The sequence below is a fragment of the Pseudonaja textilis genome, chromosome 1 (genome assembly GCF_049901715.1).
Source record: "Pseudonaja textilis isolate UNSWEBS1 chromosome 1, rPseTex1.2, whole genome shotgun sequence".
Lineage (NCBI taxonomy): Eukaryota > Metazoa > Chordata > Lepidosauria > Squamata > Elapidae > Pseudonaja > Pseudonaja textilis.
Window position 1 is genome coordinate 931,213 of NC_141990.1, and position 12,880 is coordinate 944,092.

The window sequence follows — 12,880 nt, forward strand, 5'->3', positions numbered from 1 at the left end:
TCCACAAGTCTTCAAGTTCCAATGTCGGACACCCCTGGCATACGGCTTTCTGCTCAAACAGGGTTGGTCTAGAAGACCTCCAAGGTCCCTTCCAACTCTTGTTACTCTATAAATTCTGTACAGCTTCAGAGAGGCAGAAAACAGACGTATCTTTTCTCTCCCCTGAGGACAGAAACCGCGGCTGCCCGGCGCTTCGCCGTCAATTATTTTCCCAGCTGAGCAGCGAGGCGTGCCAGGTGTGCGGGTGGCATAAAACCGTCCCAAGCAAGTTTTGTTTTTCTTTCTTTCAAAAGACGAACAGCGTCTTTATCAAGTCTGCTCACCTGAATATTTTTTCTTGCAAAGAGACTGAATCAGCCTGGGGGCAGCAAAGGGCCAGCAAACCCCCTCACCCCCTTTTCCCTTCCCCGACCAGCTGCGCGAACCCGTTTGGAGGAAGCCGGATTTTGTCTCCGCACGCCAAGCCCCGTTGTGTTCCCCCCCCCCCCCGGCTGGCTCCCCTGGCGCCGCCTCCCCTGGAACCTGTCGGGACTGGTGGATGTGGTGCCACATTTATTGAGTCAATTATTGCACGGAATAACCCTCTGAATTAACCGCGCTGTTCATTTCGGTCGGTGTTTATTCAATATGTCTGCCCGTCTCGACAAGCGACTTTGGGTGGCGAATAAATAGCCGTAAACCAAATCAAAGCTGTTCCCGTCCCTAATTTTGTAATGAAAGGAGCTGGGAAGAGTTTTTTTTATTGCCGTTTTCTTATCAAAGTAAAATGCCAAGCAACATAGAGGAAGGGAAGGAAAGGAAAGGAAAGGAAAGGAAAGGAAAGGAAAGGAAGGAAGGGAAGGGAAGGGAAGGGAAGGAAGGAAAGGAAAGGAAAGGAAAGGAAAGGAAAGGAGGAGGGAGGAAGAGAGGAATGTGAAAAAGGAAGGAAAGGAAAGGAAATGAAGAGAAAAAGAAAAAATAAGAAAGGAAAGAGGAAAGGAAAGAAAAAGAAGGAAGGTAAAGAAAGGAAGGATGGAAAGAATAGAAAGAAACAAGGAAGGAAAGTAAAGAAAGAAAAATAAAGAGGGAGGGAGGAAAAGAAAGGAAAGGAATTAAAGGATGAGAAAAAGAAAAGAAAAAATAAGAAAAGAGAAAAAAGTTAAAGGGAAAGCAAAAAGAAAGGAAGGAAAGAATAGAAAACAAGGAAGGTAAAGAAAGAAAAAAGGAGGGAGGAAAGAAAAGAAAGAAGTAAAGGAAAAGAAAAGAAAAGGGAAGCAAAAAGGATGGAAGGGAAAGAAAGAAGGAAGGAAAGAAAGAAAAGAAAGGAAGGAAACAAACGCTACTTAAAGAGCAAAACCAGCCCCTGGGGTTGCTGTCAGGGGCGCCTTCGGGAAGAGCCCAGATGGCAGCCGGGAGGAGCCCCCCCCCCGCCCCCGATTTAGATGCCAGGGCGTCTCTTCAACTGCAGCTCCCTCTCCTCCCCCCACTTTGAGGCTCCTGCCTTCCGCCCCCTCCCTCCGGTGGGTGCAACTGGGGGCACTTTCCCTGCCTCCAAAGAGACCCTCCCCCGTGTGCCCTCCCTTGCCCCCCAACATCTTTTAAAAATGCCCAAGGATTTTAGCCCCCCATGCCTTCCCTCTCCCTCCCCCCTTGCCTGCCCGTTCTTCACCCGCTTGGCTCGAAGGGCGAAAGGGGGCCCGGGCAGCTCCTCCGCAGGGCCCCCTCCCAGCTTGGCATCAGGTGAGTGCAAAGCCTCTCCAAGGGCCGCCCCCCACTGGAGCTGGGCACCCAGCCTGGAGGCAGCCAGGCCTTGGCAGACCTGACTGGCGGTGGGGGGAGAGAGAGCCCGGCGGGCAAAGGAGCCGCTCTGGTGGCGCCAGCCCTGCTCACAGGCAGGAGCTCCGCTCTGCCCCCTTCGGGTTCTGGATGGGGGGTCTTGGCCTTTGGCAAAGGGGCTGAGGGCTGGCAGCCAATTCCACCCCCACCCCCAGCAGACTGTGGGCTCCAGCAGGAGGGAGTGGGGGGTCTTTCTTTCTTTCTTTCTTTCTTTCTTTCTTTCTTTCTTTCTTTCTTTCTTTCTTTCTTTCTTTCTTTCTTTCTCTCTCAACATTTTCTTTTTCTTTCTTTCTTTCTTTCTTTCTTTCTCTCTCTCTTCTTTCTTTCTTTCTCCTCTTTTCAAAATTTTCTTTCTTTCTTTCTCTCTCTCTTTCTTTCTTTCTTTCTTTCTCTTTTCTTTCCTTCTCTTTTCAAAATTTTCTTTTTCTTTCTCTCTCTCTCTCTCTCTCTCTTTCCTTCTCTTTTCAAAATTTTCTTTTTCAAATTTTCTTTCTTTCTTTCTTTCTTTCTTTCTTTCTTTCTTTCTTTCTCTCTCTCTCTCTCTCTTTCCTTCTCTTTTCAAAATTTTCTTTCTTTTCATTCTCTCTCTTTCTTTTCTCTCTCTCTTTCTTTCTCTTTCTCTCTCTCTTCTCTTTCTCTCTCTCTCTCTCTCTCTCTCTCTCTCCCTCCCTCCCTCCCATCTCACTATGCAAAGCAATTCTGGTTCCCTTCTTTACAAGCCCCACCTTTTCCGATGGGATATGGGGGGGGTGTGTGTGTGTGTGTGTAGCCAGTCCACACCGTGGGGAGCCCCCTGGGCCGGGCTGGGGGCAGGCGGAGCGGGGAGGCGGGGTGGGAGGACCGGCTGAACCGGTCGGGCGAGGAGACCCGGGCCGGCCACGACACCCGCGCCCCCCACGTTCGCTTTCTCCCGATGCGGGGAGCCCCCGCGCCTTCCTGCCTTCTGGGAGACCCCCTCCATCCTCCCCACCCGCGCCTCCTCTCGGAAGGGACCCTCCAACGCTGCTGGGTTTGGGGGCGCAGCTGAAATCCCTCCTGGGCCCCCGTCTCTGCCTGGGCTCCTGGCTTCTGTCCGGGAGACCCCCCGCGGCCCAAGCTTGACCAAAGGCGCCCTTCGCCGGTTCTGCAGGCGGGGAAAAGAGCGCCCCCCCCATCTGCGGCTGGGGGGCCCGGGGGGGGGGGCGACCTGGGTCTGGCACACAAGCAGCGGGGGGCGGGGGGGTCCAAATGCACAGCGGGCTGTGGGTTGTTTTTTTCTTACCAATATTGAATTTGTTTCACGTGCAATTGCATTTTCCCCCTCTTCTTTCCTTCCTTCCCTCCATTTCTTCTTTCTTCTCTTTCTTACTCTTCTTTCCTTCCTTCCCTTTTCTCCCCCCTCCTTTCTTTCTCGTTCCTTTCTCTCTACCTTTCCTTCCTTCCTTCCATCCTTTCTTTTTCATTCCTTCCTCCATTCCTTCCTTCCTTCTCTTTCTTACTCTTCTTTCCTTCCTTCCCTTTTCTCCCCCCTCCTTTCTTTCTCGTTCCTTTCTACCTTTCTTTCCTTCCTTCCATCCTTTCTTTTCATTCCTTCCCTCCATTCCTTCCTTCCTTCTTTCTTACTTTTCTTTCTTCCTTCCCTTTCTTTCCCCATATTCTTTCTCATTCCTTTCTCTCTACCTTTCTTTCCTTCCTTCCATCCTTTTTCATTCCTTCCCTCATTTCTTCCTCCCTTCCTTTTTCTTTCTCATTCCTTTCTCTCCACCTTCCTTCCTTCCTTCCATCCTTTCTCTTTTTCATTCCTTCCCTCCATTTCTCCTTCCTTCCCTTTCTTTCCTTCCTTTCTTTTTCTCTTACCTTTTTCCTTCCTTCCTTCTTTTCTTTCTTTTTCCTCCCTCCCTTTCTTTTTCTTTCTCATTCCTCTCTCCCTTTCTTTTCTTCCTTCCTCCTTTTCCTTATCTCTTTACCTTGGTTAAGGTTTGTTTGCATTTCTATTATTACCCTGTAGCAAATATTTAATAAAATTTTCCTTTTGGGGGGCCCATCCGCTGCCATGGAGAGACAAGCTTGTGGCCCCTCCCAGCCCTGCTCACCCACCCACCCACCCACCTCTTGGGCAAAGGGTTCGAATCCGATGCCTCCCACAGACAAGGAAGCCCCAAGGCCATCCCTGACTAACGTTATTGCCTCCTTGACATATTGTGTTAATCTTACGTCAGCCATCGATACTATGACGGACGGGTTTCGGTGTCTTATCTTCCGTCTACTTCCTGGATGGAAAAAGGCAGTTAATTGAATCTTCGGCAAGCGTGCACACACACGCACTCGCACACACACAGGGAACACCCTGTAAACCACCACCTGCTTGTGGGGGGGTGGAATTTGCATGACTGATTCCTGACTAAATCTTGAGGTCTCCCAACTTGGCAAACTTTAGGACTTCAACTCCCAGACTCCCAAACTTGGCAAACAAACTTTTAAGACTGGTGGACTTCAACTCCCAGAATCCCTGGGAGCACTGGGGGTGCTGTGAGTTTCAGTCTCGCCTTAGATATGAAAACTGACTGGGCCGATCGCTGGGAGCAGGGGTGGGATTTGACCGGTTCGGCTCGGTTCTGCCCAAACGGCAGCTTTGCTCCGCCGATTTTTATATCCTGGTTTTCAAGCTCAGGTGATTTGCGTAGCACAATGGGTTGCGCCAGCTGTTTAACGCACAGAGATTGCTTAGCAAACACTCTGCGCATGCGCGAAGCGCTCAAACTGGTTATTACGCTGCTTGAATCACATCCCTGACCTGGAGACGGGGAGTTCTAGTCCCTCCTTAGATAGGACAGCCAGCTGGGTGGCTTTGGGCCAATCACCGGGAGACGGGGAGTTCTAGTCCCGCCTTCGATAGGACAGCCTTGGGTGGCTTTGGGCCAATCACCGGGAGACAGGGAGTTCTAGTCCCGCCTTCGATAGGACAGCCAGCCAGGTGGCTTTGGGCCAATCACCGGGAGACGGGGAGTTCTAGTCCCGCCTTCGATAGGACAGCCACCTGGGTGGCTTTGGGCCAATCACCGGGAGACGGGGAGTTCTAGTCCCGCTCGATAGGACAGCCAGCTGGGTGGCTTTGGGCCAATCACCGGGAGACGGGGAGTTCTAGTCCCGCCTTCGATAGGACAGCCAGCTGGGTGGCTTTGGGCCAATCACCGGGAGACGGGGAATTCTAGTCCCGCCTTAGGCACGAAATACCATCTTTGTGATTTCGAGCCAGCCCTTCCCCCTCAACCGCCACCCACCTTGCAGGGTTGTTGTGGGGAAATTAGGAGGAGGGTTACGTACATTCACCGCTGTCTGGAGGTGTTTGTAAAAATAATAAAAAGTGTGAAACAACCAAACAAACCGGGATCTGCTTTCCTGGCTTCCAGTATTCCCAGGGGTGGGATTCCAAAATTCCCAGCCACTGCTTCGCTGCCTGGCTGCAGGAAGGGTGGGGCCATGGTGGACTACCAGAACCTCCTGTTTCTGGCTTCTGGTGGGCCTCCAGAGCCTGTTTTCGCCCTCCCAGAGGCCCAGGGGAGACCTCTGAACCCTCCCCCAGTGTTGTGGTTCACCGGCAGCAGGTGAGGACGGCTGAGGCCTCGGACTCAGGTGAGGGGCCTGCCTGTGAGGCAGGGATGGGGCTAGGACCCTCAAGGGGTGGAGTGCTGCCTTCGGAGCTTGTGGGGGCTGGCAGCAGTGAGGAAGAGGCCCCCGAGGAGCCTGTGCGCATGCACGCAGGGCTGCTCGAAGGGAAGAGCAGCTGCAGCAGCACAGGCGACTCGGGAGTGAGGCTGCAAGGTCACGGCCCCTCCCTTAAGGGATAAAAGCCAGCCTTCGGGGTTGGCTTCTTTGCAGGAAGCAAACAAGTTCTTCATGCTCAGAGTTCTCATCCTCTGGTTTGTTTTTGGAAACTTCTGGCTTTGGGATATTTACCTGCAATTAAGTCTTTTGTTCTTGGCAGCCTCTCGCAACCTTGGAAGGGCCTTGTTCTTACCTGGGACAATTAGTTTGGAATGACTCTTGGCTGTGAATGCACAGAATTCACAGCGCCGCAATAAAAGAGGTTTGTTTTTATGAACAATCCGTTGGTTTGACTGGAACCAGGCTTGGGTCAGACCACCCGGGCTCTGGAGGCTTCCAGAAGGCCCGTTTTCCTCCCCTCCCAGAGCCTCTATGCGAAGCCTGCACTTGCCTCCATTGAAAATGGGCCACGGGGAGACTCCTGGGGGAGGCAGTCGGTCGGTTGAAATACTGGTTTGCTGAACCAGCTGTAACATCCAGTTCGCCCAAACCGTTCTGAACCGGTAGAATCCCACTTGAGTATTCCCCCCACCCCACCTGAAAGACCGGATCTCCTCTTGCTGCACCCCCGCCAGATCCTCTCCCCCCCACTCCAAGGAGTACCTCAACTAAGTGGGATCAGATTACAAATAGATTTAATGCACAAAATAATCCTTTCCTGCCCCCCAAAACCTGCCAGAACCAACCACCAGACTCCAACATCTTCCTCCCTCTTTCTTTGCGGTCACCTCCTGCCTGGCTTGGGCCAGGCTGGGCTCCTTGACCCTTCCTTTGGAACCGGGTCTAGCTGTGGGTCCAATTCCTCCGGCCGCCCGACAAAATTCTCTAGTCCTCAGCAGTTTAAGGCACATGACGCCGCGACGACAGCCGGACCGAGGACCTCGGCTCCCGTCCTCTCCATCCTCTCTCCTTCAGTCGATCAGGTACTTCTTCTCATCGTCCAAGCCCGGCCGGTGGCCGCCCGGACAGAAGTCGGAGCGCAGCAGGCGCGAGAAGTACATCAGGATCATGGCATCCAGCAGGACCAGGTTGACCATCAGGAAGGCCCCCTGGCCGCGCATCTCCACGTGGCGCACGAAGAACCAGGTCAGGTAGGCCTGCGGGGCCAGGCGGAAGAGGAAGTAGGCGGCCAGGTTGAGGTACTTGTTGACCTCGTAGAAGACCGGGAGGGGCAGCTTGCCCAGCCGCATCATCATGCGCAGGGTCAGGAAAATGTTGCTCACCTCCACGAACATGGAGAGCAGGCCGGCCGCCACGAAGCGGTTCAGGAGGACGCCGGACAGTAAACCAGAGGCGGCCTGCAAGGGGACCAAATTGGGGGGTCAGGGGGTTAGAAGAGCCCAGGGATCGGAGCCCTGCGGCTGCCTCTCGATCGGTCAAGGCTGACCCCTGCTAAGCCCGGGACCGGCGAGTCCCCTCCCCCGCCTCACTAGCCTTGGCTCAAGCCAGAGGTCGGGTTCAGCCGGTTTAGACCGGTTCTCGAGAACCAGTAGTGGAAATGTTGAGGGGTTGGGAGAACTGGCCAACGCCTCCTCTGACCGGCCCCACCAACCCCGTCTATTCTCTGCCTCCCGTTGAGTTGCCCTGCCCAGGAGAACAGAGCTGGAAAGCAGGTTAGTGGCGTGGGGAGGGGAAGGGGGATTTGGCAGTATATCCTTCCCCTGCCGCGCCCACAGAACCAGTAGTAACAAAATTTGAACCCCGCCACTGGCTCAAGCGCTTCCGGGAAAGAGAAGACCTGCCCCCCCCCCATTTTTTTTGAAGAGGGGGGGTGTCCGCCTATTCTCCAACGGATGGAAACGCATTGAAGAGAAAGGCAACCTGGAATTAAGGAGGAATTTCCTGACGGGACAATTGTTAACCAGTGGAACAGCCTGCCACTAGAAGTTGTGGGTGCTCCAACATTGGAGGTGTTTTAAGAAAAGACTGGACAGCCATTTGTCTGGGATGGGATATAGGGTCTTCTGCTTGATTAGGGGGCTGGACTAGAAGATCTTCAAAGTCCCTTCCTACTCTGTTGCTTTGTTATTCTGTTCCTCCTCCTCTCTACAGACCCTCCCCCGCTTCTAACCCTGATGATGTTCCCTAGCTGGGTCATGAAACATATGCAAGAGAGCGCCAAGGACCCCGCAGTCATCCTCCTCCAATGAACTGGTGGAACTGCTTGACACCAGAAATTGTGGGTGGAAGCTTTTAAGGAGAGCCTGGACGGCCGTTGGTCTGAAGGGGCGTATAGGGTTTTCGACTTGAGAAGAGGGGCTGGGCTAGGTGACCTCCAAGGGCCCCCCTCCCCTTATTCTGATCTCTCTCTTGGGTTTTTTCCCCCCTCCCGAATCCGCTTCCCTGCCCTTCCCGCCTCCCTCTGGAGCTGCGGAGGGCACGGCCTGTTCCGTGGCTGGCATATTTCAAGGCCCTTCAAGGCCCTCCAAGGCCTCTCTAGCATTTCCAGGCAGGGGAAACCGCTTCCTCTTTCAGGGCCTTTGGGCCTGGTTCTCTTGACAGGCGGCTCCTCTGGCAGACAGAAGCACCGAAGGGAGTTGGCCTCGTGCTGGAGGCCCCCAGGCCCTTTGTGCGGGCACGGGAGCCCCAGGCAAACTTACCTGAACTGCGCAGGCGCGCGCCTCCCAGCTGATTTTCGGGCCGTTTTGAGGCCTCCCAGAGGCTCGGGGGAAGCCTCTGCAGCCTTTGGAGGCTTCCGGAAATACCGGAAGTGACAAAACAGGCCCGTTTTTCGGCCTCTAAAGCCTGCAGAGGCTTCCCCGAGCCCTCTGGGAGGCTGAAAAAGGCCTGAAAATCAGCTGGGAGGTGCGTGCATGCGCAGTGCCGGTAAGGGGGCGGCAGGGGGGATCGCGCGCTCATGCACAGGGGACATGGGGGGGCATTTCCTTCTGGGTGCAGGCATGCGAGCGCGCGTGCAATTTTCGGCCAAAAAGGTTAGCCAACCCTGGGCTACAGACTCATGATTCGAATGGGGGTGGATGCCAGAGCCTTGACACCCTACCCCCAAATTGCTTGCACCCATGGGATGACCTGCTTAACGACCATCGCGTCTTACGACCTCCATGACGGTTGCAAGTCGAGGACTCTCTGGCATGCAAGCTGGCCAGCCCCTCCTCCTGCCCCACAGCCACCCCTCCCCCCCAGTACTTGCCACGGCGTGGTGGACCAGATACTCCCAGGATGCCCTCGACTGGCGGCAGATGATGATGTCCAGAGAGTCGTGGATGAAATACCCTAGGAGGAAGCAGAGGAGGGGCAGCCCTGCGTTTATATATGGGTCTGGGGGACACACACACACACACCTCTCTTGTGGGAACAGGACAGAGGCCGCTGGCAGCCCCCCTCCCCCCAAAAAGCAGCAAAATTGGGTAGAGCCTGGTAGATTGCTCCTGAACATGGAGGTTCCATCATCCGTTCATTATTATTATTATTTTTATTTTCAAAGTTACATCTGCTTTTTCCAAGAAGTCTTTGGTCAGTCTGGGTTGGAGCTCAGCTCGGTCTGGCTTATTGGCGGGGAAGAGCAGGAGACACAGACGGTCCTCAGGTTACGACCACAACCATGCCTAAAGTCTCCACTGACGGGCGAGGGAGTGGCGTGAGGCGAGTTTCTCCCTGTTTTTACCACCTTTCCTGTCCCCGTCATTAAGTGAATCTGGCTTTGTCAGGAGGTCGCTCCAGTGGATCACGTGACGCCCCCCCCGGGACCGTCATAAATATGAGTCACTCGCTTAGCATCACATGACCGCGGGGGATGCTGCGACGGTAGCCAAGCATGAAAAATAGTCCTGAGTGGCTTTTTTGCGCCCCTCCCCCCCGTTCCGCTGTACCTTCGAACGGTCATTAAACGGACAGCTGTAAATTGAGGACTTAACCGCAGGGATTCACTTAATGTCAGTGGCAAGAAGGGTCGTACAGTGCGGCAAGACTCATTTAACTGTCTTGCTTGGGAATGGAAACTCTGGGCTCAGTGGGGGTCGTAAGCCGAGGACCACCTGCATAGAAATTGGGTTTAAGAAATCAATAGCTTTTTAACAAATTGCAGGGCAGCTTCCGGTACAGAACCAGTAGAACCAGCTGGGGCCCAGCCATCCATCCCCAAACCGGCTGTCACTCAGGAGTGAAGCGAAGCATCGTGAGACCAGGAACCTGTTTCCGTGCCTTTCCCTTCAGGCATTCTCTCTCTCTCTCTCTCTCTCTCTTTTCATCTGTCGCAATCCGAACTCGGGGCCAGCGCCTCAAGAATAAGTCCACGAAGTTTTCTTGACTGTGTTTTTCAGAAATGATTTACTCTCCCTTCTTCCTGGGTTACACCAGAGGCAGGAGCCCCTAAATCACCACTTGGCTCGAACTCGGGTCTCCTACTTCAGGGGTCCCCAACCTTGGCAACTTTTAAGACTTCTGGACTTCAACTCCCAGAATCCAACAGGCGACTTTTTAAGACTTCTGGACTTCAACTCCCAGAATCCACCAGCCGACTTTTAAGACTTGTGGACTTCAACTCCCAGAATCCAACAGGCGACTTTTTAAGACTTCTGGACTTCAACTCCCAGAATCCACCAGCCGACTTTTAAGACTTGTGGACTTCAACTCCCAGAATCCACCAGCCGACTTTTAAAACTTGTGGACTTCAACTCCCAGAATCCACCAGCCGACTTTTAAGACTCGTGGACTTCAACTCCCAGAATCCACCAGCCGACTTTTAAGACTTGTGGACTTCAACTCCCAGAATCCACCAGCCGACTTTTTAAGATGTGTGGACTTCAACTCCCAGAATTCATAGCTTTCATAACATTTCATAGACTTCAGCATAGTTGACTGGTGAATTCTGGGAGTTGAAGTCCACAAGTCTTAAAGTTGCCAAGCTGGGGGTCCCTGTACCTACGTCTTAGCTGAGGGTCTCCAGCCATTCCTCCAAGCCCGTGTCTCACACACACACACCCCGCTTTCTGCACTCAGGGGAGGACAAGGAAGTCCACTTCCCCCCTCCCTCTCCAGCACAGAATTCGGTCCAGCCTGATCTCCCAGCTGTGCTAAAAGCTGCCCCCCACATAGCCCCCCCCCAAATACCCAGGAATTCGCATTGCCATTGTAAAAAGAGAAGTGGGGGGGGGCGCAGAGGGAGGAATAGGGCAGCTCCCTGGAGGGGAGTGGGACGAACAACGCAACTGTACAAAAGCTTTTAATGCCCCCATTGTGTTCTGCTCCACAGCAACTTTCCAAAGCTAAAACAACATTTTGTGCCCGGAGCAGGAGATCGTATGTGGGCCTTTCACAGCAAACCCACCCAGACCCCCAACTCCCGCTGCCTTTCCAAGGCCACGCTAGAAGGGTGTATAGGGTGGGGGACTTTTGTGCCCCCGCCAGCCCACTTTGGGTCCTCCGAGGTCCCAAAAACCCCTTTTGCCAAAAAGCAGGTTTTCTTAGTGGTGCCAGGACGAGTTGGTGGACTTCAGTGGGTTGGTGGGTTTAAGTACTAAAAGAGGGGTCCCCAAATTTGGTAACTTTAAGACTGGTGGACTTCAACTCCCAGAATTTGGGAGTTGAAGTTCACCAGTCTTAAAAGTTCCAAAGTTGGACCCTCCTGGCCTAGGATTTTCTGCTTCAGCAGGGGGTTGGACTAGTTGACCTCCAAGGTCCCCATGCTATCCTGGCTGGGGGATTCTGGGAGTCCACCAGTCTTAAAGTGGCCAAGGTTGGAGGCCTCTGTATTAAAAGCTGTGAAAGGCAACAAGTACCTCTATTTAGTTCATTTAGTTCAGTTTGTCAAGGATGTGTGAGAAAACAAATATATAAATATATAAGTATAAACAGGTTTAACTGTATACATAATAATTGAGTACGATTAAAAGGGGACGGTGGGGGTGTCAGTGGGCTTATGCAGGCCCGCTTGGCAGCCGATACATTCCATAAACAGATAACAGACCATCAGAGATCGGAAGGGACCTTATCGGTCATCTAGTCCAACCCCCTGCCCAAGCGGGAGACCCTATTTCTGACAGGTCTCCAAACAGAGTTTCCAGGAAACCCCACCCCCCCTTGGAGACAGGTGGCACAAGGACACCCCCTCCCCTCCCCCCCCCACTGAAGAGGCTTCTTACCTGTGGAAAAGCACAGCAACAGGTGAACCGAAGGGGAGGTTGTCTCCACCGGGTCATCGAAGGCCCCTGGCAGCTGCCACAACCTGGAGAGTGGGGGGAGCAGAGTGTCAGCAGAAAAGGAGAAGACCCCTCCCTTGAGGGGGAGGGGAGGGAAGAAAGTAAAAAAAACCGGCCACCCTCTTAGCCAGGTTTCCCACCACCCCTAAAACCGGAGTTTCGCATTCCCGCCCCCCCACTTCCCGCAAAGAGGCATCTCTAGAAAGTGAGCCCAGCTGGGAAGAAGAGCTAAGGTCGCCCCCACCCCAAATTAAGCTGCTTTGGGGTCCCGGGCAACCGTCACACGAGCCGATGCCAGCCCTGCCCCCTCCCCTCCCCTTGGGTGACGGGGCGACGGGGTCCCGCTTCGAATCGTTGCTCCGCCGCGCGCCCAGCCGGGTGGGTGGGAGGGCGGCTGGCGGGCCTGGGGGGCTGGGGTGAGCCGGGCATCCGCTGGCCCGGCGTCGCTCTGCCCATGCCCAGAGGCGCCCTCAGGGGCCCCGCTCACCCGACGACGGCCCAGAGCCCGGCCACCACGGAGTGGGCGAAGGAGACGAGCAGGTTCCTCCAGCGCCAGGTGCGCGTGGCGTCGCGGCGGACGTGGGCGGGCAGCGGGCAGCGGCTCAGCGCCCACCGGAGGGCCGCGAAGGCCAGCGTCGAGCCGGCCACCAGCCCCGCCGAGCGCAGCCACGGGGCCATCGCCGCCGCCCTGCCGCCGCCGCCGCCGCCGCCGCTCCGGCCCACGTGCGCTCCCGCGGGGGGAGGACCCGACGCCCCGCCCGGCCACGCCCCCGGGAGGGGGTTTTTCCCCCAGGGGAGGTGGGCGGGGCCCCTGCCCGGCTGGCACGTGCCCCGGTGCAGCGCAGGTGAGCCGTTGGAGCCGTCGAGCGCAGCGCAGCGCCGGCCTTTCTCCGACGGAGCCCGGACGGGCGGGCTGCGTGGGATCCAGGGAGGGAGGGAGGGAGGGAGGCGCTGCAGGGCGATCCTGGCTCGCTTTGGCGCCCGGGATGCCACGGACAACGGAATTCCCGCTTGTCGTCTCCAACCCAACTTCCTTCAAAATCCGGGGTTTGTGGCCAAGCAAGAAAAATGGTTTGATGGAGTTAGCCAAGGGAGGCAGGGCT

The 12,880-nt window shown here is 54.9% G+C and overlaps 1 protein-coding gene across 1 annotated transcript; it reads right to left on the minus strand.

Moving 5' to 3' along the window:
- Window positions 1–6,237: 6,237 nt before the first annotated feature.
- TLCD1 (TLC domain containing 1) lies at window positions 6,238–12,666 on the minus strand. The gene is made up of 4 exons (XM_087924131.1): window positions 12,265–12,666; window positions 11,721–11,803; window positions 8,771–8,853; window positions 6,238–6,917 (listed from the first exon to the last, which is right to left on the minus strand). The coding sequence occupies exons 1-4, from the start codon at window positions 12,453–12,455 to the stop codon at window positions 6,531–6,533; spliced, it is 744 nt and encodes a 247-aa protein (XP_087780257.1). The 5' UTR covers window positions 12,456–12,666; the 3' UTR covers window positions 6,238–6,530.
- Window positions 12,667–12,880: the final 214 nt, after the last annotated feature.